General features: G+C 41.1%; 1 protein-coding gene across 1 annotated transcript in view; it reads left to right on the forward strand.

The window, feature by feature from the left end:
• Positions 1-210: 210 nt before the first annotated feature.
• LOC115398862 (VPS10 domain-containing receptor SorCS3-like) overlaps positions 211-27,782 on the forward strand; it is a 52,372-nt gene continuing 24,800 nt past the window's right edge. Inside the window, exons 1-6 of the mRNA XM_030105854.1 lie at positions 211-1,060; positions 20,122-20,189; positions 24,918-25,017; positions 25,211-25,369; positions 25,555-25,628; positions 26,497-26,561. Coding sequence (XP_029961714.1) covers positions 389-1,060; positions 20,122-20,189; positions 24,918-25,017; positions 25,211-25,369; positions 25,555-25,628; positions 26,497-26,561 — 1,138 coding nt within the window. The 5' untranslated portion in view covers positions 211-388. The remainder of the gene's footprint in view (positions 1,061-20,121; positions 20,190-24,917; positions 25,018-25,210; positions 25,370-25,554; positions 25,629-26,496; positions 26,562-27,782) is intronic.

A 27,782-nucleotide genomic window follows, 5' to 3' on the forward strand; every position in this document is an offset into this window, starting at 1 on the left:
CCATCACGCGCTGCTTCGGACAACTTTTTTATGCGTTTTTTACATAAACACCCCGTGTTACTTATTGAAAAACTTCCGGATAAAAATGAAAAACCGTGAAATGTGTCAGAATGATTGCGGGTGATCCCGGTATTTATTTATTTTTTTTTATTTCTCTCCCCTCGTGAACAATGAGCTCTCCCCGCTCCTGCAGTCACTCTCCGTCGCGCGCTCCGCCTGATGCGCAGCGCCTCCCCAACTGCTCCCTCACTTTGACAAATTCCTGGACGTGAGCGGGTCCGCCGAACGGCTGCGTGCTGCTGAGGATGATGCCCTGAATATTTCAGAAGTTGAGCAGCCCTGACACACTTCCCCCCCGCCGGCTGAAGATCAGATTCGGAAGAACACAATGGGACTTTTCTCGTTTTGGAGTTTTTCTCTCTTGGCTTTCGTGTCGCTCTTCCCCTTTCACCCCAAGTTTGTGGCTCAAGCGGAAATAACTTTTCCCAGAACAGTCGACAGATTTTATCGCCTGGAGGTAACGCCGTGGGAGGCAGGTGTGACCACCGTGACAAAGGAGTTGAAAATCTCACTCGAAGTCGACAATGAGACGAAAGTTTTAAGCGCTTTTGAGAAGAGGCTGAAAACGAACAATGGCCAGCAAGTGGGGACCGAGGCGCGGAGTGGAAGTGATGCGCCGATCGACACCGAGCCAAACAGCCACGGCCATTTCCAAATATCTGTTCAAAAGTATGGCAAAATATTGGAGGAGAGCCAAGAACAGCCGGCCGTCAAGGTTGTATCTTCTGCCGGAAGAAAGAAGGGGAAAAGGAGTGTGAGCGCAACATACAGCGATAACGCGGAACGGAGTATAAGTGGAGAAGCGCAGTCAAGGGAGATGTTTGTGGAGACTGTCCAGGGTGTTTCCAACCCCCGAGCCGAGTATCGGCGCTCCGGGGAGGAAGCCCGAGGCTCTAACCAGAGGCAAAGTGAGCCACACCTGGACACTTCTACTTTTGCTCTGTCGGGAGACTCGGCACACAACCAGGCGATGGTGCACTGGTCCGGGCACAACAGCAGTGTGAGTTTCAGTTTTACCGAAACACATCATGTCCAAGGTTGCTTAGAACACGAGAATATCCCACAGGGTATTTTTTTTTTAATGTTTTTCTCTGCTTGAGATGTAAATTTGATATACGTGACACATTTTTACGCACAGCTGTTTCAGTGCGCGCGAAGGTATTTATTTACTGTGGATGAATAATTCTGGTCTAAAACGTGATTGAAGTGAATCGTTCATCTGTTCTTTTTTGGATTGGTCGTTATTTCCCCCCCTGGTTGCCTTGCAAAGGTCGTGAATGTATGCGCACTGCGCGCCTTTTGGCTTTTACGCCTGATGGATGTGACTGCGCACTTGCAGGATTCCCTCTCACCCACTTCAGCTAGAATATAATCACTCATTCCAACAAACTGTTATTCTCTTGAACTCCAAATTAAGAGTTTACCCCGCAGGTAGATTTGATATGACACTGAGAAGGTGCAGCATTTTGGCAGCAATCACGAGACATTAATTATTTATGGGGTAATCAAGTAATGCCTCTCAGGAAGGTGTAGTGGCTACAACTTAAAAAAGATTCTGTCCAGCTTGGCCCTTAATGTAATGCAGAGGGGACACTAAGTGACCTTTTGCCAAATTAAACAAGCTTTTGTCATTGACATTTAACTCACACTTAGCGGTTGTCCAATTTTCTGGGTGAATGCAGTGTTGCAGTGTGCTTGTTGTTTAATATGATTTCAAGCTTAACATTCTGAAAATGTTTAATGAGAATGTGCACAACTTAAATGGGTGACTGGACATATCAGTAGCCATCCAGGCTTGTTCATCTGAACCACACACACACACACACACATACACACACACACACACAGACAGAGAGAGGCATATCCACAGCACAGCTGCATGCACATGCTCAGGTTGTGGTTGCACAACATTTTACCATCACAAAGACAAAGCCATGGAGATTTTATCTTACTTTACATACACAGCGTGCAAAAGTGTTTGCAAGCAGCAGCATTTATCAGGCACAGAGATCTTAAAACTACAAAGAGCCCTGGACAAAAAAAAAAAAAAAAGCTGCTCTGCATTTTTACTTCAGGTAATTTAGATCACCTTAGTTTGCTGGGTAAAAGGGTGGGAGCATTAATCTCCGGCCACATCTAAAGATTTCAGTGTCCCAGATAAACAACGCAAATATTTTTCATTTCCGAGAAATTCAGGCATATTGTACTGGCTGGATTGTATAATGACGCCTCTAATTGCATGTTCTCATATGTTCTGTCTTGTCCTGCCTGTCACAGTGATGGAGGCATCACAGATGTGAGCCATGTGGATCCGTCCAGAAATACACCTTGTAAAATCTTATTTGAGAGTTGCATGGTGAAATATGCCTTTGGTATGAGATGTCTTCACCAACGATGGCCTTTTGTACTGCAGGACACTGTTCACTGGATCATCACTGATGGGCTTGTCACTGCAGCCAGTCAACATCTGAGATTTATACAGTCTGAACTCCTGTCCGTGCTCCCAAAAGTACGAGTGAGACTGCAGAGCATAAATTGATGGCATTTTACGACTAGATGTTAGAGCTCGGGCTGTATTAGATGTAAATGACTGATAATAAATCCAATCTTAAAGGGACATTTGAAGGAAAATTACTTCATTCTGGTGGTGTGGGGTAGTTCTATCAAATATTCACTTCGAGACTTTGCCTGTGATCTGGCCGAGATGTAAAACCCCACAGGGAGTTAAATAAAGAAAAGATGCAGAAGGTGACGGTGTAACCAAACAGTGGGGGAACTCCGGAGTTTGGATTTGATCAAGAAATCCATCTTTTAGAACCTTAAATCTGTCTTGAAAATCAGTCTGTCAACTATTATTAGATTTTTTGTGATTGTCAGAGACATCAAAAGCCTGGAGTCATCGCTCTCTGGCTGCAGGAGAGATAACATCGATTGGACTCGACCATGGGAATAAAACATACATGCAACACAAAATCATTTTTAAATCCATGCTTCTTAACTACATGTGGTATCGACTGGCTGTGCCTGTTTCTTTCTCCTCCCATCTGTTGTGAATGTGAACGAGCACGGTGATATGAAGTTGCCTGATTAGTAGTAATAATGTGTGCTCTGAATATGTGCAAAGGCAGAAATTAGAGTAATTAAAATACTTCTAAATACGCTTGGCTGGGGATGTCCTGCATGGCAAAACAATATCTTTTTTTCTTTTTTTGCTCAAGCTGCGGTATGTCTATGTTGGTAATCTTTTTAAGCAGATATTGCGGCGCGCCGTATACTCCAGGGATGCAGAAACACCCCACCCCCCTGGAGGCAAAAGTCTTAGTGTGCGAGCCAGCTGGTGATCGGGGAGCTATTGGCTGCCAAATGATTTTCAGAGTACTGACTGACCATTTTTGCAAGCCCCTCACACACGACTGACCAAAACTGGGACAGTGTGTTGATGCTGAGGACGGTAATGAGGTCTTTATCGACTGCACATCTCATGAGCTTCCAGTGCAGAACGACAGCGTGATTTGTGTGAATTAAGCCCACATACCGTGAAGTGACGTCTGCCCGTCTTCACTGGCCCGCTATTAGCAGAGGGGGCAGACCATTGATGAGGCCAGATGTTGTTCTTGGCCACAGAGTCAGTCAATCTTCTTGTTGTTGTTGCTTCTTCTGGTGTGGCTGTAGTCAACCCGATAAGTGAGCTTGGTAGCGTTGCCTTTTTTGCCGTGATGGACTGAAAACGAGACAGGCCCTCCGGGCCGTGTTGTTGGCGTGCTTAATCAGAATGAGGCCATTATTGTTGCACATAATCTCATTGGTATAAATAGATAATAAAAAAAAAGAGGAAATGGCACTGCCCTGGGGGACACCTGTGTTAAAAACCGGTTCATTAGACAGACAGCCTTTCCATTTAACATGCCAGAGCTGGTTGCACAGAAACTCCTTGATCCATAAAATCAAATGGAATTTGTTCCCAATTCACAAAGGCATTTGACCAGAGTTTGAGGCGAATTACAGGATGATGAAAAGTACATTAAAAAGCTGTCACTGCTCAAGCGCTTTGAATGCAACAAATGAGAAAGTTGCAATATGTGTTTGCTTCACTCGTAACGTCCCTCATTCCACATTTACATTTTACTAACACACATGCATTATTTTTGCTTTTACCGTCATGATGTGTGATGAGGCCACAGAAATAAACCAATCGCGCGAGCCTTGGTTAACGGCGCTTCCTTGTGGCCTTGTAAAGCTTTATGCATGTTTTATCCACCCCCCAGTTTCAACCCCAAAGGATTTTGATCCATGCTATGTTTGATGAAACTAAAAAGAGTTCATTTTCTCTAATTGTAAACAAATTACTTCCTCACTGTGCCTCATTTTTGCAGACTTTTGAACATTAGGGAATGTCTATTTTTATTCATAGACAGCTCTCTTAATTGTGTTTGTTTGCTTTTTTTTTTTTTTTACTGAATATGGATGTAAAAGTTGCAGCCTCAAACCAAAAATGAACAGCATGATGTATCAGTTATTTTTTTCCAACTGATAGCTTTTTTTGTTGTCTACCTGTTTGTTCCTGGAGGTGTCGGTACCACTCGCCTCTTCATTAATCCAGCCCGCCTCAAGCCTTTAGGGGTGCACTGTCCACTGATGTGATTGTAAGTTGCTGATTGAAACCGCAGCGATCCCTTGTACTGCATAAGAGGGCTCGAGCCAGGCTCTCAGAGCAGACAGAGTTAATGGCGCCGGCCGTGAGCCTGAGTGACTGACGCCTTTTCTCATGTGTCGCAGTTAACCATGGCTTGAATGATATTGGTAGCACAGGTTGTTCTGGTTCACTGGAGATTGTTGTGGTTGTGTAGTCAACACATTCAGCCATCCGTCATGTTACTTTCGCAGCGACGGTGACTTGAGACGGGGTTGTGACAGTCCGGAGGCTTTAGCAGTGGCGTGGAAATGTAACTTTGGCTAAAACAGCCTGGTAAAGCCAAAGGTTCGGGACTTTATCCTGGTGCCTCTGTCAGATATAATGAGCTTAGGAGGCCGAGAATAGCTTCATCATTAACACAAGGCCATCCAGACAGTTCCCACCAACATGGAGTTTGGTTAGCCACAATCAGAGCTGTGATCACAGAAACAGGAGTCTCCACAGCTCTTTAAACCGCTGAACCAAACGCCACAATCACAGATAAAGCCAAAAACACATTTATCTCATGACAAATGTTCATGTTTGGGTCCTGGAAGTGCACACAGTCGGTATGTGGGATGCATAAGAAAGGGGTCATTGTAGAAACCGGAGCAGCTTTGCCCAGAGTTGAGTTATTGTGTAGCCAGATGTAGCCTCATTCGGTGTCCGGGTTGCAGGGTGTTCCTCGTCTGCAGCGTGAGATAGAATGGGCCGTCTGATCTGAGGTGATTCCAATCCAGAAGTGTTCAGCTCTTCCAGGCTCTGCTGTCAACGTTTTGGCACCAGATAACACACACAGCACCTTCAGGTGTTCTGTAGAGTCAACGGCCCGACGGACCACAGCTGATCTCATGGCACACAAGCAAATGACAGGATGTAAATGGAGGACATACACTGCAGTCCTGGCCTGTCCCAGACAAAAGATAAGCAGCTGTAACAATATTTCTAGCTGTGGGTTAAAATCTGTAGTCTCAGGTTGTTTAGTGGGAGGGGTTGAAATATTTACCTGAGATAATCTTTCGGCAGTGCCAGAGATTGCACTTGGTACTCTGCGACGAGCTGCAGCGACCAACAACCAGTAGAAATGCAAAAAAATGTGAGTTTTGCAGATTCTCAAGAAGGTCAAATACTGGCTCATGTCCATATTCTCCATCTGCTTCCAAACCTGGTGGCAACAGCTGGACAGCAGCTGCCAATCATGTGAGGAAAAAAAGGGATTTTATTGATTTAGTTTAGTTTTTTTATTTCATTAAAGACGTGTCTTCAAATATATTTTAACTCTGCCTTATGTTTCACATAAAAATTTCAAGTCCTCACTTACATTTATGTGTAAGTGAAACCAAATTATCTCAAACACTCTGCTGCCTGGGTGTGTGTGGCGGTGACCCAGGTCACAGCATGCAGCTGTCAATCACAACCACACCACTTTTTGTATTAATAAATAATGATTCTCTGGTGAAGGCATCGAGATCAGTATGAGGAAAAATGGCTAAAATCATTTACCTTTTACTAAATATTTTACTTTTAAATGTACAATTTTCGCTTCAATCAGGTGTGATTAAGATGTTTTGATTTCACACTTGAAGTCTTGTCTTGAAATAACTGATCTGAACAGCAATATAGTAACAACATTATTAAGTTAGAATTAATTTCAGTAATAAATTTGGCAAACATGAAAACGTATAATGTCACAGCTAATCAGAAAAAGTAAGATTTCTACAAACACAAATCTACCAAAAATAAAACATGACTTTGATATTTTACTGGTATTTGTACATAATGTAGAACTATTAGAACTATTCAATATAACTCGCCAGTCTATAATATTTTCATTTGCGTTTAAAATGCTTTATTACTCTCACCACCAGTATATGATGCTTTGATTTGACAATCGGCGTGCCCCGCCGTCTCATAACATTTATACTCTGAGCCGCCACACGCTAAATGACATAGCAGCGTAGTTACATGTCAGCGTGGTTACCATATCTGTTAACACTCACATTAAATCTGTCCTACGCAGGGCCGTGGATGTGTTATTTTCAGCTTCAGACCTGTAGCTGTGCTCGCAGCAAGGTTGCATCTTGCAGGAGTTGGAGCTTGACCTCGCAGTTTGTTCGAGAAGTGTTCGGGATTGACCATTTTTGACCACATGCCAAGAAAAAAAAAAAAGAAGCATTCATAATGTTATCTAATTTTTTTCCTCTTTGCCTCAGTTTTATTTTATTGCACACGGGATACAAGTTCCAGCCTCTGTGTAGTAATAATTCAGTGAAATCCCAGTTTTTACTCCTCAAACGACATGCATGTGTGCCCTTTTTGTCATGAATCATTTGTGCTCGGGGACCATAATGCATCACATCAACATATCCTCTCAGCACTTCCTCGGCACTTACAATTTAGTTTTGCCTCACAAAGTGCATTTTAAGCAGCAAATAAAGGCCCGCCATCCGTTGTACGTTCAAGCCCACTACCTCTCCCTTATTTCTTTATTTCTTTCACCCTCAGACTCCTTATCACACACACACACGCACACACACTGTTATGTCTCAACTTTAATCAAACAGACGAAGCGGGTGCAGAATCATGTTTGACAGGTTTGCATGTGATTAATTAGTTTAATAAGTGTCGCAGTGAGGTAGACACATACTATAACTATGATTAGGTTATGAAAACAAATTTATGCATTTTCTGATTGGGGAAAATAATAAAATTGAAATTCAGATTGGGAGACAAGTTTATTAATCATCACGGAGATAGAGCTCAAACAAGCATTACCACCGAATGAAATAAGCTTTGATTCCTAAAGGTCACAGCTAATTTTATCTCAAGTTTCATCACTATTAATGTTAGTCAAAGTTAAAAACAGAGAGACTCTTCTTTGGTAATGCTGGATTCTGAGACTTCCTCCTCCTTGTATCAGTGGTTTGCTCGCAGCAACACGGCGGCGGCGATCACGTTTAAGGATGACTGGTATTGCTCGGGTGGCAGTCGGCTTAAATAATGGCTCGACTCGGCACTTTACAGTGACAGAAATGTATTAGTCACAGGGGGAAAATGGTTTTTTTTGCTATCTAGCGAGATACAAAAGACCCAACCTAAAGCACCACACGCACCGTGCAATCAATGGAGATGATGGAAAACTTCCAAACACAAAATGACACATTTGGAGAAAAGCAGAATACTCACTCAGTGGGTATCCTCTGACAAATCCTCTGAAATGACTGGCTGCTTTCACATTGTATGACAACAACAAACACACACAAAAAAAAAACACCCCAACAGAATGACGACAGATGATTTTCACAATGGAGCACAATATAAACAAGCAAATAAATGGAAATTGACGTGTGATGATATAGAAATTCAAATCCTGGCTGAAGCTGAACTTGACCAAACCTGATAGAAGAGTTTTTCACGTTCTTAATTCAGTGAAAATATAAGTACTGAACTTCTTTTTATACTTGTAAAAGTAAGTTTTGAAATGGAAAAAGTAAAAAAAAAAAAAAAAAAAATTAATCTCTCTTTAAACCAAATTCCTGCTCTGCTGTTATCTTTTTACCTATTGGAACAGACAGCGAACACCTGGGTACAATAATTCACTGATGAAAGGAGGAAAAGGAAGAATTTGACTTGGACGAGAATCGGCGTTTTGTAGCATGCCCACTTTTCATTTAAAAAAAAAAAAATCAGTGATAATTACAGATTGGTTAAACTAGTATTTATATTCCATTAAAAACAGTCACTGTATTATGTTTGATCAAAAACCCTCCATTGTAAAATTGGATTAAAATATTAAAGACTAATTAAAAGCATTCAAATAGACTTTGATATATGATCATAAGTATGGGGGGATAAGATAATTATACGCAATAAATACTTCGCATCCATTGACATACCACACCCCAGATGGTTATCTCGGGATGTTTTAATATCTTAAAGTCAGTGTACAACACCCCCGTGTGCCCATTACACTTAATAAAACCTGGTGAATTTCTGTAAAAAATTGGCTCTGTGTTATTGATCATCTCTGTCCTGCTGCAAAATCCAGAAAGTCCAAAATTGCTCATGTGTTTTTAAATGTACAATGTTTTCCATAGTTAGACATGTTTGTGGAATCAATCAGGTGAACTAAGTGGAATAACAAGAAGTTTTACTAAGATTATACAACAGTGGCAAGAATGTCATCAGTGTGTAGTTTCTAGTTTTAAAGAAACAGGCAGAAATGCAGAGGAGACCAAATATAGTCACTTGCCCAGTCAAGGCTTAACAAGGCAAAACGCTTTGAAATACACAGCTTGATTTCCATGCAAATTTGGAATCAGAGTTCTATTGTGAAACATCAGAAGTTCTCCATGTCGCTGGTGTTTTTCTCTCACTGGACTCAAGGTCTTTTCTCCACAACTGAGAGAATAGTTGAGGTGTGAGGCATGAAAAATTAAAGCTACAGATAAAGGCCAAGTCATTAATTCCACCAAGTTCTGCTCCATATGATAAAGTCCTTGAAAAATAAAAAAAAATCTACATGTTATATAGTTTGAGATAAACTAATGTTCCTGTTCTGCTTCAGCCAGGTTCTTTCATTTCTTTATATCTGATAATAATGATTCTTTCAACACAGTGATAATGGGCAAAGGTAAAAAAAAAAACAAAAAACAGGTGAATTATGTACACAGGAAAAATAAAGCTGCCACCTTTAAATAACAGAGAGCTATATGCTCCTATATACATTGAGTTCATAATTTCTCATTTAGCCTTTGTGTCACACAATCCAGGGCGTGATGTAAATAGTAGGAAATAGAGATATTAGGTTTCATGTGCTGGGGGAAAACAAAGTACAGAGACGTGAAAAATCCTGAGTGGAGAGTGTGAGAGTGTGCGCTCGCTCGCAACATGATGATTATATTGAAAACCCATGCAAATTGTCATCATTGCGATTGTCACGAGGAAATAAATTATTCCAGCCACTAAATGAAATCTCATTACAGTCATCATTTCACACCTCCTCTAAAGCCAAAGCCAGTAGATTTTAACTCCTGATTTCACACTGTGATCTTCTGATTGGTGTACTCTCTATTTGTCAAACTGTGATGATCAGAATATTAAAATGAGCATCATTAATAGTTTTATTTTTTATTATTATTCTTTTCCAAATTAAACCTAGTTTTTTTTCCACACTGGGATAATCTAATTCCCCTCACATCAGATTGTGCGTTTGTTCCCCGCCATGACTCAAACAGGAGTCGTTCTTTATGACATGCAGATGTTTCTGCAGACAGACGCCATTAGGATGCCGCGACACGAATCAGCCGCTCTCTGTAATGAGCGCGTTTTGAAAAGTGGGTCCCCCGTACATGAGTTTAAACACCGTTAAATGTGATTGTTTTTAAGGAGCAAATAAATAATTCACCAAAGCAAACAGTCAGATCACTCAGACTGTCACACTGTACACATTTCACGCCGAAGGACGTCACTGCAAGCTGCAATTATTCAATGAGCATGTTCTCAAATTCAGTTAACGCGATGAACAAAATGGTAAATAGTGCTGGATAAACTATCAGTCATGTGATCTGGAAATTACATTTGAAAAAAAAAACATCAAACAGATACAGTAGGAAAGCTGGATGGGAGACTTTTTCACTCAACTCAGGAATAAACCTGGGCTTCCTCTCATATTCGAGCTCCGTTTTTAAATATGAATGCAGTGTTTAAACAAGCCTTAAAGTTCAGTTATCTACTTTTTTAATGCGGTATTAGTCCTTTAAAGCCAGAAACTATAATTAAATTCACTGCAACAGATGATTTCTATTTTAAGTACAACCTCCCGCAAAGATTCAATCGTGACACAAGAGCTGTCTGTCGCATTTAACTCAATGATTTTATTTGGTAACTTCTCAGTTTGTCTGAAAATACCGAGTTATTGACAGCCTCAGAATACATGATTAAATAGTTGTGCTAAGCAGAAATAAAGGTGTTTGTATGAGCTTAATATTTGCATTTCTACAAACCTCCACCTCTACAAACATTGTTGCATTTAATCTCTTTATTGCTGCTCAGTGTTTCCATTGATTTGAACTTGAAATGATTTATAAACTGAATATGAGAGCAGAGCTACGAGGCTGACGACTGCTTTTTCATAGTACTGAGAGTGAATGTGTCCACCAGGGTTTCCAGTCCCTGTAATAATGTGGTAAATCAGGTTGGGAACTGCTGATAGAGTACAACTCAGGTGCTTTAATGCAAATATCACATTATTATAGGATAGCAGGCCTCCAAAGGACAGGATGTACTGTAAAAACGGCACAGTGCATTTATTGTGTACGGTAAATCCAGAAATGTATGTCATTAGTCTGGAGATTTTGTAAGCTTAGGGAAATATGTGACATTTTTGCTCACTTAGCAACAGATTTCAGTGTACGGAGTTGGAAGATACTGGAATCTGCGCTGCTGGTTCGAGTTCAGGTTGGCGTGGATGTCTTTCCTAGTGGTTCATGAGTTTTCTCTGAGAGCTGCGGTTGTATCCCACTGTCCAAAAACACACATTTGAGGCTAATTAGTGAGTCTAAATTGCCTGTAGGTGTGTGTGGCTGTGCGTGTTTCGCCCAGGGTGTGCCCTGTCGTCACCTATAGGCAGCTTGAAGTGACTCCAGTAACTTTAATGCAATTCATCCCTGATAAACATGTAGAGAAGACGAATGGATAATTGTAATGGTTTCTTTTTTTTTTTTTTTGACTTTGTGACGTAACAAATATCTATGTGTGTGTGTGGCTACTCCACGGCTTAATGCAATCAAATGTGATATATCCATTTAGTTTCCTGCCGTGCTGTTAATAACTGAGGAGGAAAACAGGCGGCTTCGCTAGACTGCCTGTAAAACTTTTCACTTAAAAAAAAAAAAAAAAAAAAAAGCCGAATATGGCAGGGCAGCCAAAAACCAAACTTACCCACCTAATTAAATTAGAAGTAACCCAACTGTGCAGAAAACCACCGACCGCCACTCTCCAACCGCCTCTCCGTCACTTCGCTTCACTGTGGGGACGTCACAGCCGCAGTTCCTCCAGACGCTAAAACAAACGTATCATATATATAAAAGTGTTTCTCATGTCAAACAAACCTTAACAAGCCGCCGGTCCCTGTCTGCATGAAAAATGCAAAGAAGCGACGGGGAGGAGAGACGAAATGAGGATGCGTGTGACACATTTAGCTCATGATCTGAGTCTCACAGCACTTTTGGCAGTGAAGGGGGTCATTTTAGGTGGAGGGCTTCTCTCTTCCAAAATCTCAATTTGGACTCGCCGGCGCCTTTGGCTCCAGCTCAGACCACCCCGGGCAGAAGCCAAACCATTAGGAGCCAGAGCTGTGAAGGAACAGAGGAGACCAGAAGAAATGTCTAAATGACATTAACTCCAGACGTACTTCTCTAAAAACGGGAGCCAGTTTCCAAACTCGTCAAAAAAAAAAAAAAAAAAAAAAAGAATTATTTGCAATTAGATTTCATAGTAATTGACTCGGCTGCATTTTCCATCTTGGTTGTGCTTTATGTCTTAATGAATCATGGGATTTATCACCAGCCAGAGAAATGCGGTCATGCTACTGTACTTCCAACCTCTGAACTCCAAATATGAGAGATATGAGCACGGCTCAAAAAAGGAAAAAGCTGCCAAGGAAAAATGTTAATGTTGTATTTTTTGGCTCTCCACACTACTTACAGTGCATCAAATTAATTTTAGATTGCGATGAACGTGCCCGAAACTTTGTCGGATGTGTCAAAACATTTAAATGTCTTCTAAAATTGCCATCAAATTTATCCTTGAACGCTGCGTTTCTTGTTTTCCACCTTTTTAAGTGCGAACTGCACCGGCGCGACAACATCAAAACAAAAGACAGGCAGAGAACACGGCACACAGACGGCAGTTTACATTTCCATACCCACTCCATTAAACAATCCTCCCTGACTTTTTACTGCAAGCTTTCTTTAAAAAAGTAATAATAATAATAAAGCAGACCAATCATAATCTTGTTACTTACTAAAGGCAAACAGATTATCCTGTATTGTTGGCAGCAGGAAAAAAGTACAACATAGCCCCACAAAAAAAAAAAAAAAAATCCTCACAATAGAGCTGTATTCGAAGTGAAACCCTTTTATATTCAGCCCATTTCATTAATTTCCTCTCCATAATGGGCTGAATTGATTGGTGAAACCTCTCAAGCTTGAAGCATCAGGGTTATATGACCAAAGCTCAGGACTCGGCTGGATAAGCAAACATACAGACAGCAGACTAATGCACGGGGGACGTTTCGCTGGGGTTTACTTGATGAAAGCTGCATCCCCGGAGTATGTTTTCACCCACAAAAGTACAAACAATCAATTTGGCCCACAGATAAGATGAGGACAGAGTAAGGCCTCTCTTCGACCGAACCATTTCTCTTAAAAGACATTTGTCTCTCTGCTAAGTGCTCTGCTTGGGAGACGTCCTCACCGAGCCACAATCAAGATGTTGTGTTTTTCTCCCTCCACCCACTTGCAGTGCATCTTGATTTTGCCCTCGCTGCTGTCAAGCCTTAAAGAAATTTATGCAAATTTGCAACCAATACTGTGTTTCTTTTCTCTGCAGGTGTTTGCGTCAGATAATTTCTAATGGATGCATGAATATATTAATCTTTAATCTTAGGGAGGAAAGTGGAATAACAATTTATGACTATCATGCTGGAGATGTTGTGACACTTAAGTGTTCAGCTCATTTTGATGTACAGATTACTTCCTGCGTCTGCATCGGTACTCGGTTTTAAGCATGTTTTTTTTTTTTCTTTCTTTCTTTTTTTTTTTTTCCTGAATCCCACTTGGCTTAACAAAGGAGACAATACAATCAGTTTTTATCGGCCGTGGATGGTGATCTTCTCCCCTCATGGCACAGGAGATGGAAATTAACTCTGATAGTCGGCGACAGACCTGAGATGTGTTCCGGTGCGGGTAGCAGATCTGAGACATTAATTAGATAGTTGACTTAAGGAAAGCGCGGTGTTTGTCAAATTACTCAAACGACTCTTTCTCGCCCTTGGTCTCTGTCTCCTTCCCCTTAATGAAGCTGAGAATGTAATGAGCTTAACAACAAATGAAACAGGTTTTATTTTTGTGTCCCCGGGATGGCGTCTGCGTTAACAGGACGGTGAATTGCCGTGTAGTGAGGTGAACAATGGAGTCCCGGCTCGCTCCTCTCGCTCTGAAATGCCAGTTTTTGCTGTCTGATAATGGGCAGGATGCATTAGGGGGTCTCCGTGGATCAGCGTTATTGGGAAGACTTGGCACCTCCAATCCTGTTGTACAGGTTTTTTGTTTTTTTTTTTTCATCATCCCGCCTCCACCTCTCACACCACTTCCTATACTTTATGTAAAACTGTAATCGGGGGAGTACATTTGAGGGTAATCGGCTCCTGTGCATTGACATGTAAAACATTAATAAATTATGTAAAAAGTAGACATCTCAAGGAAAATAATAGTCCTCATGGTGTTGCAGCAAATCTTCTAGAAATACCTGTAAATCTGTAGGTTTTTTTTGTGCTGCTGATATGATTGTGCACTTGCTGTTAATCATATATTTCTTCCACATTGTTTTGTTGCACACTTCTTTAATGTACTTGTTCAATAATGGTCTATAGCACGACCAAATATTCAAAACCGATTTAGTATATGGATTTAGGAATTTCCCGCAGTAATGATACGTTCATAGATTGGATATTTGACCTTTTGCTGCTGGATGCTGGGCTGTTTTCAGCCAGCTGTGTCGATCTGGTGCCTGCTTCTGAGCAGGTAGTGTGGAGGAGTAAGGGTGGGTGGGGGGGGGGGGGGCAATATCGTGGTTGCAGAGCTGCAGGAGCTACAAGAGCAAAGGAAAAAAAACAACCCAAAAACTAATTTCGTCATCCTGCAATTGAAATAATGTGTGTGAAATCATTATAATCCTTCATGGCACCCTTTTGTAAAATTAGCAATGAATGTGTTTTTAAAAGTTGCAGTAAGCATGAGTACTTACAGTGTAATGAATTTAGTGGTCCTCTGTGCCTAACTGACATAAAATTACACTTTTTTCTGAATTGTTGCAGCTTTACTGAAAACTTACAGTAGGAATGGATTTTTTTTTGTATGAGTGTTTCTTTATGAATGGATAAACACACGGCCCCATAATTTCACAGCAGCTTTGCTCAACGCAGTTTGACTGCGGGTAAAGACAATGCTGAGCGTTAGTTGTAAGAATGAAAGAAGGAATTTAAGATCAGAGGAGAAAATTGAAAAGAGCTGCAAAAATATATACATTGTTTTCTAACTTTTATTATAAATGTGTTTTAAACTTTGCTTTGAAACATAATGTCACCTCAGATGGCGTTTTGATTAATAGTTACTCTGATATCAGTTAAATGATTCTGCAGTAATTACATTTTTAATTTGCTGCTGTTGTCTAAAACCAACATTTGCCACATTTCACAACAACATACTGTATTTACAGCAGTTTGCTGTCATCTTCACTGGCTAGATAACATCTGTAATTTGAGCAAAGCAAACATAAATTATTGCAAAAAGTTGTTTTTTTCTGATAAAACAGTGGGTGAATGTTGTAATTTACTCCAGAGGTGGGACGGAACTGAAGCACAAGTGCTCCATTATAAAAATTCTCAAGTAAAAGTACACATTTCTCTTATTGGAGATTATTTAAAGAATCAGGAACTTTTTAACCACATTAGACTTACTCTGATCCTATGTAAAGAGAGATTTCAGATGAGGTTTTCACACGTGTCGTTGCTTGTGTTGGTCATGGAGTGACTGGATGGAGCGCTGAGTCCAGTGTGAACCTCCTCTTTGAACACGTTAATAAGAAGCACAGCACAAACGCTTCCAGAAGCTGTAAATCACAATGCTCACTGTAAATATGAAATATTACTAAAAACTGCTTGTGACGTGAGATGCACCTCGCAGCCTGTGAGCATTGTCTTACATGCCTGTCAGATTCATTCTCATCACACAGTATCAAATATGTGCAAACCTTCAGATCAGAAGGCAGATGATTCAACAGTATTCAAAGGTCAACTGTTTCATAAACATGTGCATTATATAGCATGGGTGTTTTTTTTATATATTTCTCATTTTACAAGTAGATCACCTGGTGTGAATTGCACTTATGTACTTGATTATAAGTGACAGTGAAAAATACACAAAGTGCCACTAACTGCAGCTTGATTAAAGCGACGAGATTGTGATTTAGCTCCACTCCTCAAACAACCTGCACCATCAAGACTAAAATAAAAGTTAAAAAAAAAAAAAAAAGAACTAAGGAAGAAAGTTTGAAACAATGCTGTTTGGAATTAAAAGTTCTCTAATTGGAAATGATGATTGTTTTCATTTAAAACAGTGAAAGAAACATTTTTTTATTTTTATTTTTTTTTTGGCTATACCGCTCATCCCACGTAAAAGCAGTGTCACAACCAAAGAAATTCTCTACCAAACACAAATTTGCTCCCTGTTTTGTGAATAGTATTTTTTTCCTTCCATACTTTCACAGGCCTTTGTTGGAAACATTTGTTTTCCAGCTTTTAACTGTAAACAATTGTGTGAGATCTGCTCTCTGCAGGTACAGAAGGAAAAACAAAAAAGCTTGTCGAATTATATTTGACTGAACCACTTGATGGATTCAAAGCCTACCTACATTCCTCTTCTTCTATTCTGATAAGATCACAGAAGCGACCTCTTCACAGCTGCCAGAGGAAGAGAACATTTGGTCAAAATCAGGCCCGAGCAGTAATGCTCTCTCTCTCTCTCTCTCTCTCTCTCTCTCTCTCTCTCTCATGCACTCTGTCTCTCTTTCCTCATGAAATTTCTTTAATTAGTGAAGTCACATTTCAGCGGGCTGTCAGACATTTTGATTTTGTGGTTAGACTCAGAGGAACGAACATAGACAGGGACGAGTCCCAGGAGGTGGCTCTTCTCTGTGTATGGATGTGTTTACAGTGCAACATACAAAAGCTCATGTGTATTCATGAGAGTGTAAACACGTATCGTTTTGATGGTGAACTTTTCACAGGATTAAAAGGTAAGCATGGTAAACCAGAGTCAAGCCTTCTCTGAGCATCAGCTGTTAGCCATTTTATTAGAAGGAGCCTTACATCATTCACTGATATCAACTTTGGGGGTCCCTTGGAAATTAATTTAGCTCATTTCAGTCATCCCCTCTGGTTAAGTTCAAAAACAGCGGCGGATCCACATGAAAGTGGCGATATTCCTCGCATTGCCAAAGATTGTTCCTGCCTGCCATGATGCGTTGCTCATTCGCAGAAAAGAGATGTTGTGGAGGTGTGATGTTTAGAGTACGGGTTCATTCTCTTCCCTTGGCTACCCAATTAAACGGAGCCAATATCTGAGGGGTGCCGTCGTAACGACGCTATACCGGCGGCTGAATAAGCAACAGGTTTCATTTGAAGCCTGCTGCTGGAAAGCACAATATCGCTGGGCTGATGTGCAGCAACAGTGTATTTCATTTTATTAATAACCGTATCGCGGTACAGTATGCAGAGATGATTCATATCTAAATTGCGAGCTGTGTTGAAAATCTCCTGCCCACCATCGCAGTGTTGAGATGCCTCTCACGTCCCACAGAGACTCCCTAAAATTTGAGCGTTTTTCTCTTTAAAAAAAAAAAAAAAAAAAAAACAGAGAGAGAGAGAGAGAGAGAGAGATTGGATTGATATGGACTTTGTGAAGACGTGATCCGGCCCAGCAGCCTGCGCTGCACGGCTGAGCGCCTGTGCGAGCGCAGTGTGCAGGCCTGAGACATTTGCGTCGAGCCGATACAGTATATCACCGTGACATTACGGCTGTAGCACCTGCGTTGCCATGGAGGCGGATTTTTTTTTTTTTTTCAGCTGTCTGAAGGGGTCAAAGTTTTAAGACGGTACACGATGCCCTGAGTATCGTGCCTGTTTACATTCTCTTCCACATATAGCGCATGAAATACGCTCCGTTTCAAACAAAATACCTGGTTTTAAAAGGATGACATGCTGAGTAGAGTGATGGAGTGGAAGTAAAGAGGAAGTAAAGAAGGAAAATAAAGTGACAAGAATAGAACGTCGGGATAAAAGGATGACTAAACCCAACTCCTCTGAGGGTGGGAGCCAATCTGAAAAATGATTGGTTGACTTTCCTGGGGCAAAGCTCTCTTTGCTCACATCAATAAAACATAAACATGAATAAATGCACTGCTTTTGGCCTTCCAGGGCCCTTACTTAATTTCATGTATGCAAGTGAGCGATGATATGCATGGAGAATTGTATTTACCTAGAAGGCTCAAAATAATTCTGGAAGCCATTTTGTGTTTGTTTGTTCCCAGTATTTACATAAAAGCAAGGCTGCACCATAAACTCTTTAGACTTCTGCGTCGAACGCGGCTTTATTTGTCGGGATCTCACAGGGTAAAGTCACACATCTGGCACGCTCTGCCGACTGGTCCCAGCATTTGCATGTATAGTAGCTGCTCCCCTTTCCACGGCGAGCCGCAGACGCACAGCCCATCAATAACGCAGAAGACGTAGGAGCGCATTGTCTCCGGTGATGTACTCTTGATGTATCCACTTAGGGACAAATCATCCAAACAGTCATCTGCCTCGCTAGTCTGTCGGTCCCTGAGGTGGATTCTCACTGACCCGATTCGCTGGGTCAGCTTTTGTTAATGAGCCAACCGCGCAAACAACGTTGACGACAGTTAAGGGGAGATCTCCTAATGGCGATCACAGCTCCACCGCCGAGAGGAGGCTGCTTCCAACTTTTTTTTTTCTTTTTTTTTGGCCATTCGGGGCTATTTTTCCAGCTTTTAAAAACATATTTAGCGACATTAGTGAGCACTTGATGAAATTGGGATGCACGTGCAAATTGGTACAAGTGATTGAAACCCATAAAACTGTTGGTTCATTCAGTTAATTTGCTGCGGTGGATATTTGAATCCCTGTGGCAACAAATGAACTGCCTCTAGTTTGACACTGATTAAATCAATTCCAGATTCAATTTACCTCTTAGTATTTATAATGTCCCATGACACGGAGCCATTGTTGCCACCAAAAGAGAGCCGAGGAGACAAACGATCAACAGTTTGGCAGAGTTTTTCTCTCGTATCTATTTTTCAAAGCAGGCAATTAGGCCGAACATCACAGCCATTTAACTAAGTCTGCACTCCAAATTGATTCAGACTCTAGCGTTGGACCTTGCAGACATGGTGCATTTAGTTATGCAAATGCTTATCTCTCTGTGTGATTGGTTAATTAACCTGTAATGCAGATAGTCCCAGCCATGCACAGTGGCCGTTTGATGGCTAAGTTGTGGGTCAATTGGGTTTTTAACATTTTCAAAGCAGACTTACAGGCGTGTCTTTGTTCCACTGAGTCTTGTGTGACTTTTTCATGGTTTAATGACTCGTTCCACGGGTCCCCTAAGGTTAATGTGTTTAAACTGACTGTAATTGAGCTTTTGACCCATCTTTCATGGCTTTCTTTTTTTTTTTTGGGGGGAAAAATCATCATATTATGTCATGTTTCTGCGCCTTGATTGTTATTCTCCGCTCTTCCTTCTTCCTTTCTTCACGCATTGCCCCAAACCCTCCACCCTACCCCTCTTTTTCCATCATGTGAGTTATGAGCATCCCCGTGGGAAGTCATTTATAATGCCATTGGAGTGACAATAATGCGTTTGCACACCATTTCACTCTGCCCTCTGTGCCTTGGCAGGCTTTTATTGGCCACTGTTTTGTTCCCCAAGAATCGCATTGTCCAACCATCCACAGAGAACATGCAAAATCATTTAGCTCCAAACCAGAGATGCAGTCTCCTGACATTATCAACATAAGTGACACAACATGTGCCGTAAAGCCGTTTAAAATTAGATTTGTTGATGCCGTCGCGGACAAACTAGCTGCTTATTGTGAGTGCAAAAGCAAGACCGAGGGGAGAAAAAAAATAAAAGATGAGAAAGAAAAGAGTAAGGAAATGAAAGAAGGTGGTGCAAAATAGCTTCTGACTACATTTCTTTTCATTGTTCACTGAACAATTATGTTCAGAGTTTGCTGTCATGTAGATATCATTCCACATGAGATGCAGACACAACTCCTGACAGCCCACATGGATATGAAAGTGAAATCCTCCCACCAGTAGATTGACATCCCCTGACAACATGAGGATCACTTGTCATTGGGATAACATACTGTACCAGGCAGATTTTCGTATAAAAGAAACGCAGCGCACGTGTTGTACTCATTCTGCGTCATTAGGTGTAGACAGCTAATGTGTGCTCTCATTCAAAAGCTTCTTTAATGCAGACTTTGGCAGCTAATGATATGTGTCTGTTGCTGCTGTGCTGCAGGTGATCTTGATTCTGACGAAGCTGTATGACTTCAACCTGGGGGCTGTGACGGAGAGCTCGCTCTGGAGGTGAGTTGCTGCGACTTAATCCTTGTTTTTCATTCCATCTAAATCAGGGCGACATGGATTGCTGTGAAGGCCACGGGTATGTCATCCTCACTACCAGGGTCAAACTGTGTTACTGCACTTCATGCCTGCTTATGTAATGAAAAGATCCGACCTCATGGCTCAAAATTACACATTTCTTCCTTAATATGCGTTTAGTAACAGCAGAAATTTGAATTGAATATCTACTCCAATGTGATTATAATGCATCTTCACCTGTTTGATGATTGATTTTTTTTTTGACATTGGCCTGCAAGCCGCCGGTTTCACATCTTTAATGTAAGTAGAAAGGTTACCACATCATTGCAGGAACTTTATCAAGATGCAAAAGCACAAGCGCAAAAACAATAAGAGTAATATATTCATAGATGGGGCTGTATTGTGTAAGTGTGATTTATAGTGCTCTCTCTGGATGGGATATGAACAATCAAGTTTCAGTGGAAACCAATATGAAGTATGTTTTAATAAAGCGATCTGGAAGTAGTTCAGATTGAACCCTCCTCTCCGCGCCCCGCAGACCCATAAATAACAAAACTAACACCACAACATTTTTTTTTTTACAAGAATAGTCCAACCTGTTTTCTGTCTATCAACAGATAAAAAAAAAAAAAAAAAAAACTTTTCTAGAAGCTATTTCTGAAAGAAAAAAAAAGAGAAGTTGGCTTTGAGGGATTCTTTGTTTGACGCTGTGATGTTTTTCCTTCTGACCTAGAAACTTTCTTGATGGAGTTTTTGATTGATTGTCATCTGTAACCTTTTGTTTCAGAAGCAATTGACATGCAATTGCCACTATATAGCTGTAGTAATTTCCTGCGGTATGTATTGAGAGATGACTTACAGTGCCCTGTCAGGCCATAAATAAGAACGGAATTCATTAAGGGTTATACCATCCAGCCCAATCCAGCTACTGATATGCCTTTTCTCTCACCTCTCCTGAAGCCGGCAGAGAACTCATTCCACTCTGAAATGCACGTGGAAGGGAGACCATCAGTCCGCCAAGCATAGAGTTTCAAATTAATATCGGTTTCACCAGAGGCGCCACGAAGATTTACACCCGACTTGACACATTTTGAAATCCCATATTGTGTACAGGAGGTCTTCCATCATCAAGGTGTCTGCTTAACAATGGCACCAGGAGTAAATTAGAGTGTACCTCGGGGGGAGCACCGAGGCTTTTAGCATGAGTATTAGAAAAGCGCAGATTTGAATGTTATGAAAAGGAAAAGGAGTAAATTATTTCTGTGATAATGCAATAAATGATTTATGGCGACAGCTGCCGGGGCCTCTGTTGGTGGCAAAATGCAGCGAGCAGATCAATGAGTTACTTGCAGAAGCCGTCGAAACACACATCAAGTCTCTTTTGTGTTTCCAGATGACTAAACCACCACCACCCCTCCCCAAAAAAAAAAAAAAACCTTCACAATGTAATAACATCCTTTAAGAGGCTTTTCAATCCGCTCCACAATAGGAGACAAATCTGCCAACCAAAAGGAGTGTTTAAGCATACATACAAATGTGTTTAAGGGTAAGTCTTTGAAAACAATGTCAACAGCAATTGGGATGATTCAAGTTAATGCACAGACAATGATCGCAGACACTGGGTGCCTATCCAATTATACAGCGAAATTACATTTGGAAGCACTCAGGTAGAACTGAGAGCGAGGACTGGGTGTTTGGTGGCGAGGTGAAATATGAGGATCGGGATGACAAACACATCTACCCTTGTCACTCGACGCAGCTATGTGAAGTGCAGCTACTTTAGCATTTTCTGACACGTCCACACGTCTTCTTTTAGTTAAACACCAGCCCTTTAATTAATGACACCAAGGACAGGATCAATTACTGTCATATATTTTTCTTTTTTTATGTGTCTTTTATAACATATTTCACCTTAAATTCCATTTAGATAATTTGTTACTCTGTAGCGAAAGTATACTGCACTTCAGCTTTTCCCCGCCGAGAGGGAAGCTGGCTAAAAGGGAATGAAACTAAATATCTAAATCAGTTGAAAGCAGAGAGAACAAAAGGCTATTCTGGCTGTAATTTAAGATAAAAAGCTATATGAAAGGGGATTTCACCCTGCACTTATAAGGATGTCTTCAGAATTCTTTGCTCACAGTTTTTAATGCGTGAACGTCTCCACACATGAAAGCTGGGTTATTCCTTCTATACTACAAGCTTATAGTATTTCCATCCCTCTGAAGGATGTTATTTTCACAGACGATGGACATACTTAATGGGTTTATCCCTTTGACTACAAATTCACTTATGCTACTGCTGACCATTTTGCAAAACAGACCTGAGTCTTTGCAAATTAATTTTCCTCAGAGGCAGCCACTGGTTTCATTGCGCGTCGGGGTTGCATGAAAATGAGCCTGCAAACACTGGTAAACGCTCGGCTGACATGTGAAGAATGGATGTTTGGCGTGTGCGCGATGTGTTTGTCACAGCCGCGGCCGCCGCCGTTGTTGAGCTGGAACGAGATAATTAATATGCCAACCTTTAAAATTACGAAAATTGAACAAACTGGGCTTATGCGTCTCCTGATGACCATATTTTCTTGTCCTGTGAGCATTAGAGCTTGTTATACTTTACACGCGGCAGCAAGGCTTTGAATTAGCCCCAGTATGGAAATAAGCACGTTTAAATCTTTACTAAATGCTAAAGGTACCTTGTGGAGTTTTTTTTTTTTTTTTTGTAAACACAAAGAAATTCTCACCAGGGGGCATGACGCACCTTCCTGAAGCATGAAAAGCCAATTGCAAGCTTCATCTATCCCATCAACTGTTTGCAGAGCTATTTCTTAAGCATTTCCAAAGCTGGACTCTTCATGCTAACATTGATTTTGCACCGTTTATTTTACAGGGAAACTCATCATCAATGAGACAAATGCATGAATCTATCATTATCACTGCTCCGTGACATGTGGCGTGCACGTGCATCACGACTGTATCGCCGACTGGTCACAGTCAGATGTGCCCACAACACATTTATCTGTATACAAGTCGACCCTCCAGCTGGTCGTACCAGAAGACACTGAGGAATGGACTGTTCATATGTGGCGTGCATCAACTTAGAAGGAATCAAACTGATCACAGAAATTTGGGGTTCGGTGTCCTAAAACTCGATAGCAACAAACTGACGAGACGACATGATGATAGGTAAATGAGCGATTATCTGGAGTATACAATGGAACTGACACAAATACAAAGATTTATGTCAGTGGTGTTCGTGTCTTCGTGTTTTAGGATTTGCTCTTCTCAATAAAAGTGACTTTCTCTTGCGCAAGTAGCAACTTGTTGAATCTCTTGTTTATAAACAGGTTTATTTTTTCTTGATTTTCCCTCTGCTGGAGCCCTCAGACATGAAATAATTAATGCTGTTCATTTTTTTAAATTTATTTTAAAATTAGTAAATCACACAATGCCTGTAATTTAATCCTGATTAATGCCACTTCACATTTCAGCTCATCTTTTCCAATCTGTCTTTGGCAGATGTTGATACTGCAATAATGATAAATTTGTAAGATTGAGACAGATTTTTCAGTCTTTTTTATACCATGCAAAAATGTCGTAAAATTGAGTAGAAATAAAAGTAGAAGTAGGAAACACTTTATTAATCCCAGAGGGAAAACTTCAAACATTCATTTTTATGCAGATCAGGAAGATTATTTCTGTTTTTCCCCAGTCGTTTAAAAGCTTATTCGTTCCTAAAGACATATTTTATTGTCATTTCAGTGCGTATGTAATTCAATACCATGCTATCTGTTGAAGTGAATTGCTGTTTTTACCAGAATTGGTCAATGTAGATTATGGTGGCCACCAGACGATTTTCACTTGTAATGATGACCCCGCACTAATTTGGCTACTAATGTTCCTTTAAATTTTATTTGAATCTTGTCATCTATATCTTGGTTTAGCGGTTATTTAGAAATCATATTGAAGTTTGGTTAAAATGACTTTATCACTGAGATGAGGTGAAGACGGGGTCAACCAGTTGCCCATGTCTGTTTTATACTTTGCAATTTATACTTTTGATTTCACTGATATTGACATTTATCGTTTATTACAGGTTCAATACTGTTTTCCTTTTTTTTTTTTTAATTTGCATAGATTATTCCTCGTGACATCTCACTTTAGAGTCAAGCTTTAGTCAGCCGAATGAGGACTCGAGGAAAGATTTCTCCATAGTGGTCAGTTCTCTTTGGCAGTGATGTTTCTTTATCCGACTGTTTATACAACACATTTCAGCTCTGCCACGCTGACTGCTTGAAAGGTCTGCTTTTTTATTCATCTGCCACCCACCGCCTATTTTACACATTTGCTCCTTTTTAGAATTTGAGCACATACTGTAGACAGACTAATGGACTAATGACGACGCACTTTTTTTTTCTTTTTTTTTCTTTTTTGGTGTAGCACATTTCTTAACACAGTCACAGTAGCAACGAAAACACATTAGCATGAAGCTAGTGTCTGCAAGTTGTTTTTCATCCCTTAAAGCAAAAGGCTGCCTGAATGGTAGAAAATCAATCTGAAAATGTATGATATGCTCCGGAGAGGCGGTCTTGTAAAGAACGACTGATCTGCAGTTAATGGGCTAAAACATGCCAAACCGCTGCTGTGGCGCTTCAAAATCTGTCCCTAATGGATTTTTGTCCTCAGACATGCCATGATGTTTTGGTTTTGTGTCCAGATCAACGGATTACGGAAGCACCTACAGCAAGCTGAATGACAAAGTGGGTTTAAGGACGGTTTTAAGCTACCTGTACGTCTGCCCCACCAACAAACAGAAGGTCGGTGTTTCCCTGCCGCTTTTATCCACCCCCCACCCCCCCCGCCTTCGTCTGATCTCTCACGAGCTTAGTCCTGACATCAAATTACAGTTTCTTAAAATTGCAGCCAAATGACAGTATCGCTGTCTCTCAGTCTCGCTCTCTCCTCTCCTCTTCTAATACTGTATCCCTCGCCTGGCCCTCTGTACTTTAGATAATGATGCTCAGCGACCCAGAGGTAGAGAGCGCTGTTCTCATCAGTTCAGATGAAGGGGCAAGCTTTGAGAAGCATCCCATTAACTTCAACATCCTGAGCCTGCTCTTCCACCCTGCACAGGAGAACTGGATCCTGGCTTACAGTCATGACAGCAAGGTAACTTCAGACCGAATCCTCAATGAACTTTTCAAGTAAAAAAATAACTTCATACATGATCCTGGACGCGTTGGCGTCTCTTACCGTCGCGTTTTCATGTGTTTCGGATGTGAGTCCGCTCATTACCAAAACCCCCCTCCTGAAACTTTAATTGTGATGGAGACTGGCCTAATTTTGTCTTGCAGCTGTACAGTTCAATGGACTTCGGGAGGAAATGGCAGCTCGTTCACGACAACGTGATGCCAGGCCGATTCTACTGGTATGATTACTTGCGTCACGCGTTCCGAGCCGTTTTGTGCCGCGACTGATCGTGATTTGCATAATGATAGTGTTCATGACCCTTTTGCTGTAGCAGGGATCCTCTGACCTCCTGTCAAAAACAGATCCCTCCGTCAGCGCCAGTCACTGATTACATTCGCGTCACGCACACCTGAAGGAATAGGATGTGTGTGTGTGTTTTTTTTTCTTCATAACGCTAACATGACATGCTGTTTTTGTTGCCGCTGTCATTTAGTAATCTCGGCTGCTCGGAAAGAAGGCTCGAATATTGATGCAAACCCGTTTATCCCTGTTTGTCATGGTATGTGTCAAACCGAGTGTGCTTTTCAGCAGCCGGCAAGGAAAGGACAATGGTTTGAGGACACTCTCTCCACATGCACGGACAGTGTGACGCTCGATAAATAAGATAAGCGCAGTGGGTATAGCGGCACCCGAAACAATGAATTATCTGTGCTCCTGAATACTATTCCTTCATGCGCATTATACCAAATAGTTATTTTTCAAACCGCTGTTGCAGCCACCTACAATTTCATAACAACACACATTTGCCATGGTAGATATTTATGGGGACAGCGGATGTTTTGTCACCCCCTCTCCTTTGTTGTTTCCTTTGTTGATGCCTTGGTGAATTGAGATTAATTGCTGCTGGTGGCGCAGATTCCACACTGACTGATTTACAGGATGATAAAAACACATTGTCGCGTGTTTCTCAGGACAGGGATGTCCATCTGCAGCGGTGATGCCGCCTCCCTCTCTTCTCTTTTAATCTCATTTTTCTTGTTCTCACCCGCCACCCTCCTTCTGCTTCTGCCCCTCTCCTCTCTATCTTTTTCGCCACACTTCCAAAGGGCGGTAATGGGGCTGGACAGAGAGTCGGACGTCGTCCACATCGAGACGCGCATCGCGAAAGGCCGTGAGTGCAGCACTCCTCTCTGTTGCAGTAGCAGGACCCTCAGGACCCCTTCGCCTCTCATTTAGAGCGAGGTCACGGGCAAGATGAGACTTGTTCTGCTCTTCATATCGGTCCCTGACGTCTAGTAAAGCAGCAAAGGTGTCCGCTGGCGAAAACGGAGAGTTTTAGCGAGCTGATGGATGGTTCCTCCCCTTAATCTGTCCCCTGTGTTTCATAGACAAACCTCAACTCTCCCTTTCCAAACGGCATGGCGCGTTCTGTCAAACCAATTACAGGAGTTTCTGTTGCTGAGGAAAAAAAAAAAAAAACAGTCACATTCCTCCTGTGGTGAGAAAATCGGTGTCTGAATTAGCATACAAACTCGCAATAACATCTTGAACTTTTTGTTGCTGCTGTGGTCTGGAGTCTGAGCTCGTTTGGATTTTGAAATTGTCAGCTGATTAGCGTCTGTGGCCGAATATTATTCAAGCCTGAAACAGCAGAAGTAGTGAACTTGGTGTGGATTCAGCGTATACACTGAACATCCGCAGCAGCTCCAGTAAAGACGGTTTTAAGGGTGAATTGCTGTACTTCTGATCATTAGTGAATAATAAAGTTTTTGCATTTTCTTAGTGCCCTGAAATCAACTTTGAAGGGATGTGTACTGCAGTATTTACTTACTTTCATTCAGGCTGATCAATTTTCCCATAAAAAGACGACACTAGATACATTATTTACTGAAAGATCATGTATCATTTTAAAATATTCAAAGTGTTCCTCCTTGTATAGACATACAGTTCAGCTGTGTGACAAATTAACAGTTGTCTACAACCAAATTCAGATCAGGCTTGTCAGGGTTTACTCAGCTCCATCGTGTTTAACATTCAATTATAGAAAAATAAACTCTGTGATTGAAATGAAACAATGCTTCTTCTGTTTAGACAAAGTAATTGCTCTCTTTTCAAGTCTCATTGGAAAAATGACTGAGAAAATATAAAATAATGTTCTCAAAGGTCTCTTGCGTGACTCCAGATCTGACCACATATCAGATTGTAGCTTTGTAAATAATAAAACTGCAGCAAACAGCAGCAGTCAGTTTAAATACATGTTAACAATCACTGGAAAAGCAATGAAAACAAGAGATTTTCATAACTGTATGAACCCGAGACAGAACATCCATAGTGGACATGTTCAGTCAGGTTAATGTTTCTGTACATTTCACACCTTAAATATTTATCATGC

Source organism: Salarias fasciatus, chromosome 13, assembly GCF_902148845.1.
Source record: "Salarias fasciatus chromosome 13, fSalaFa1.1, whole genome shotgun sequence".
Classification (NCBI taxonomy): Eukaryota; Metazoa; Chordata; class Actinopteri; order Blenniiformes; family Blenniidae; genus Salarias; species Salarias fasciatus.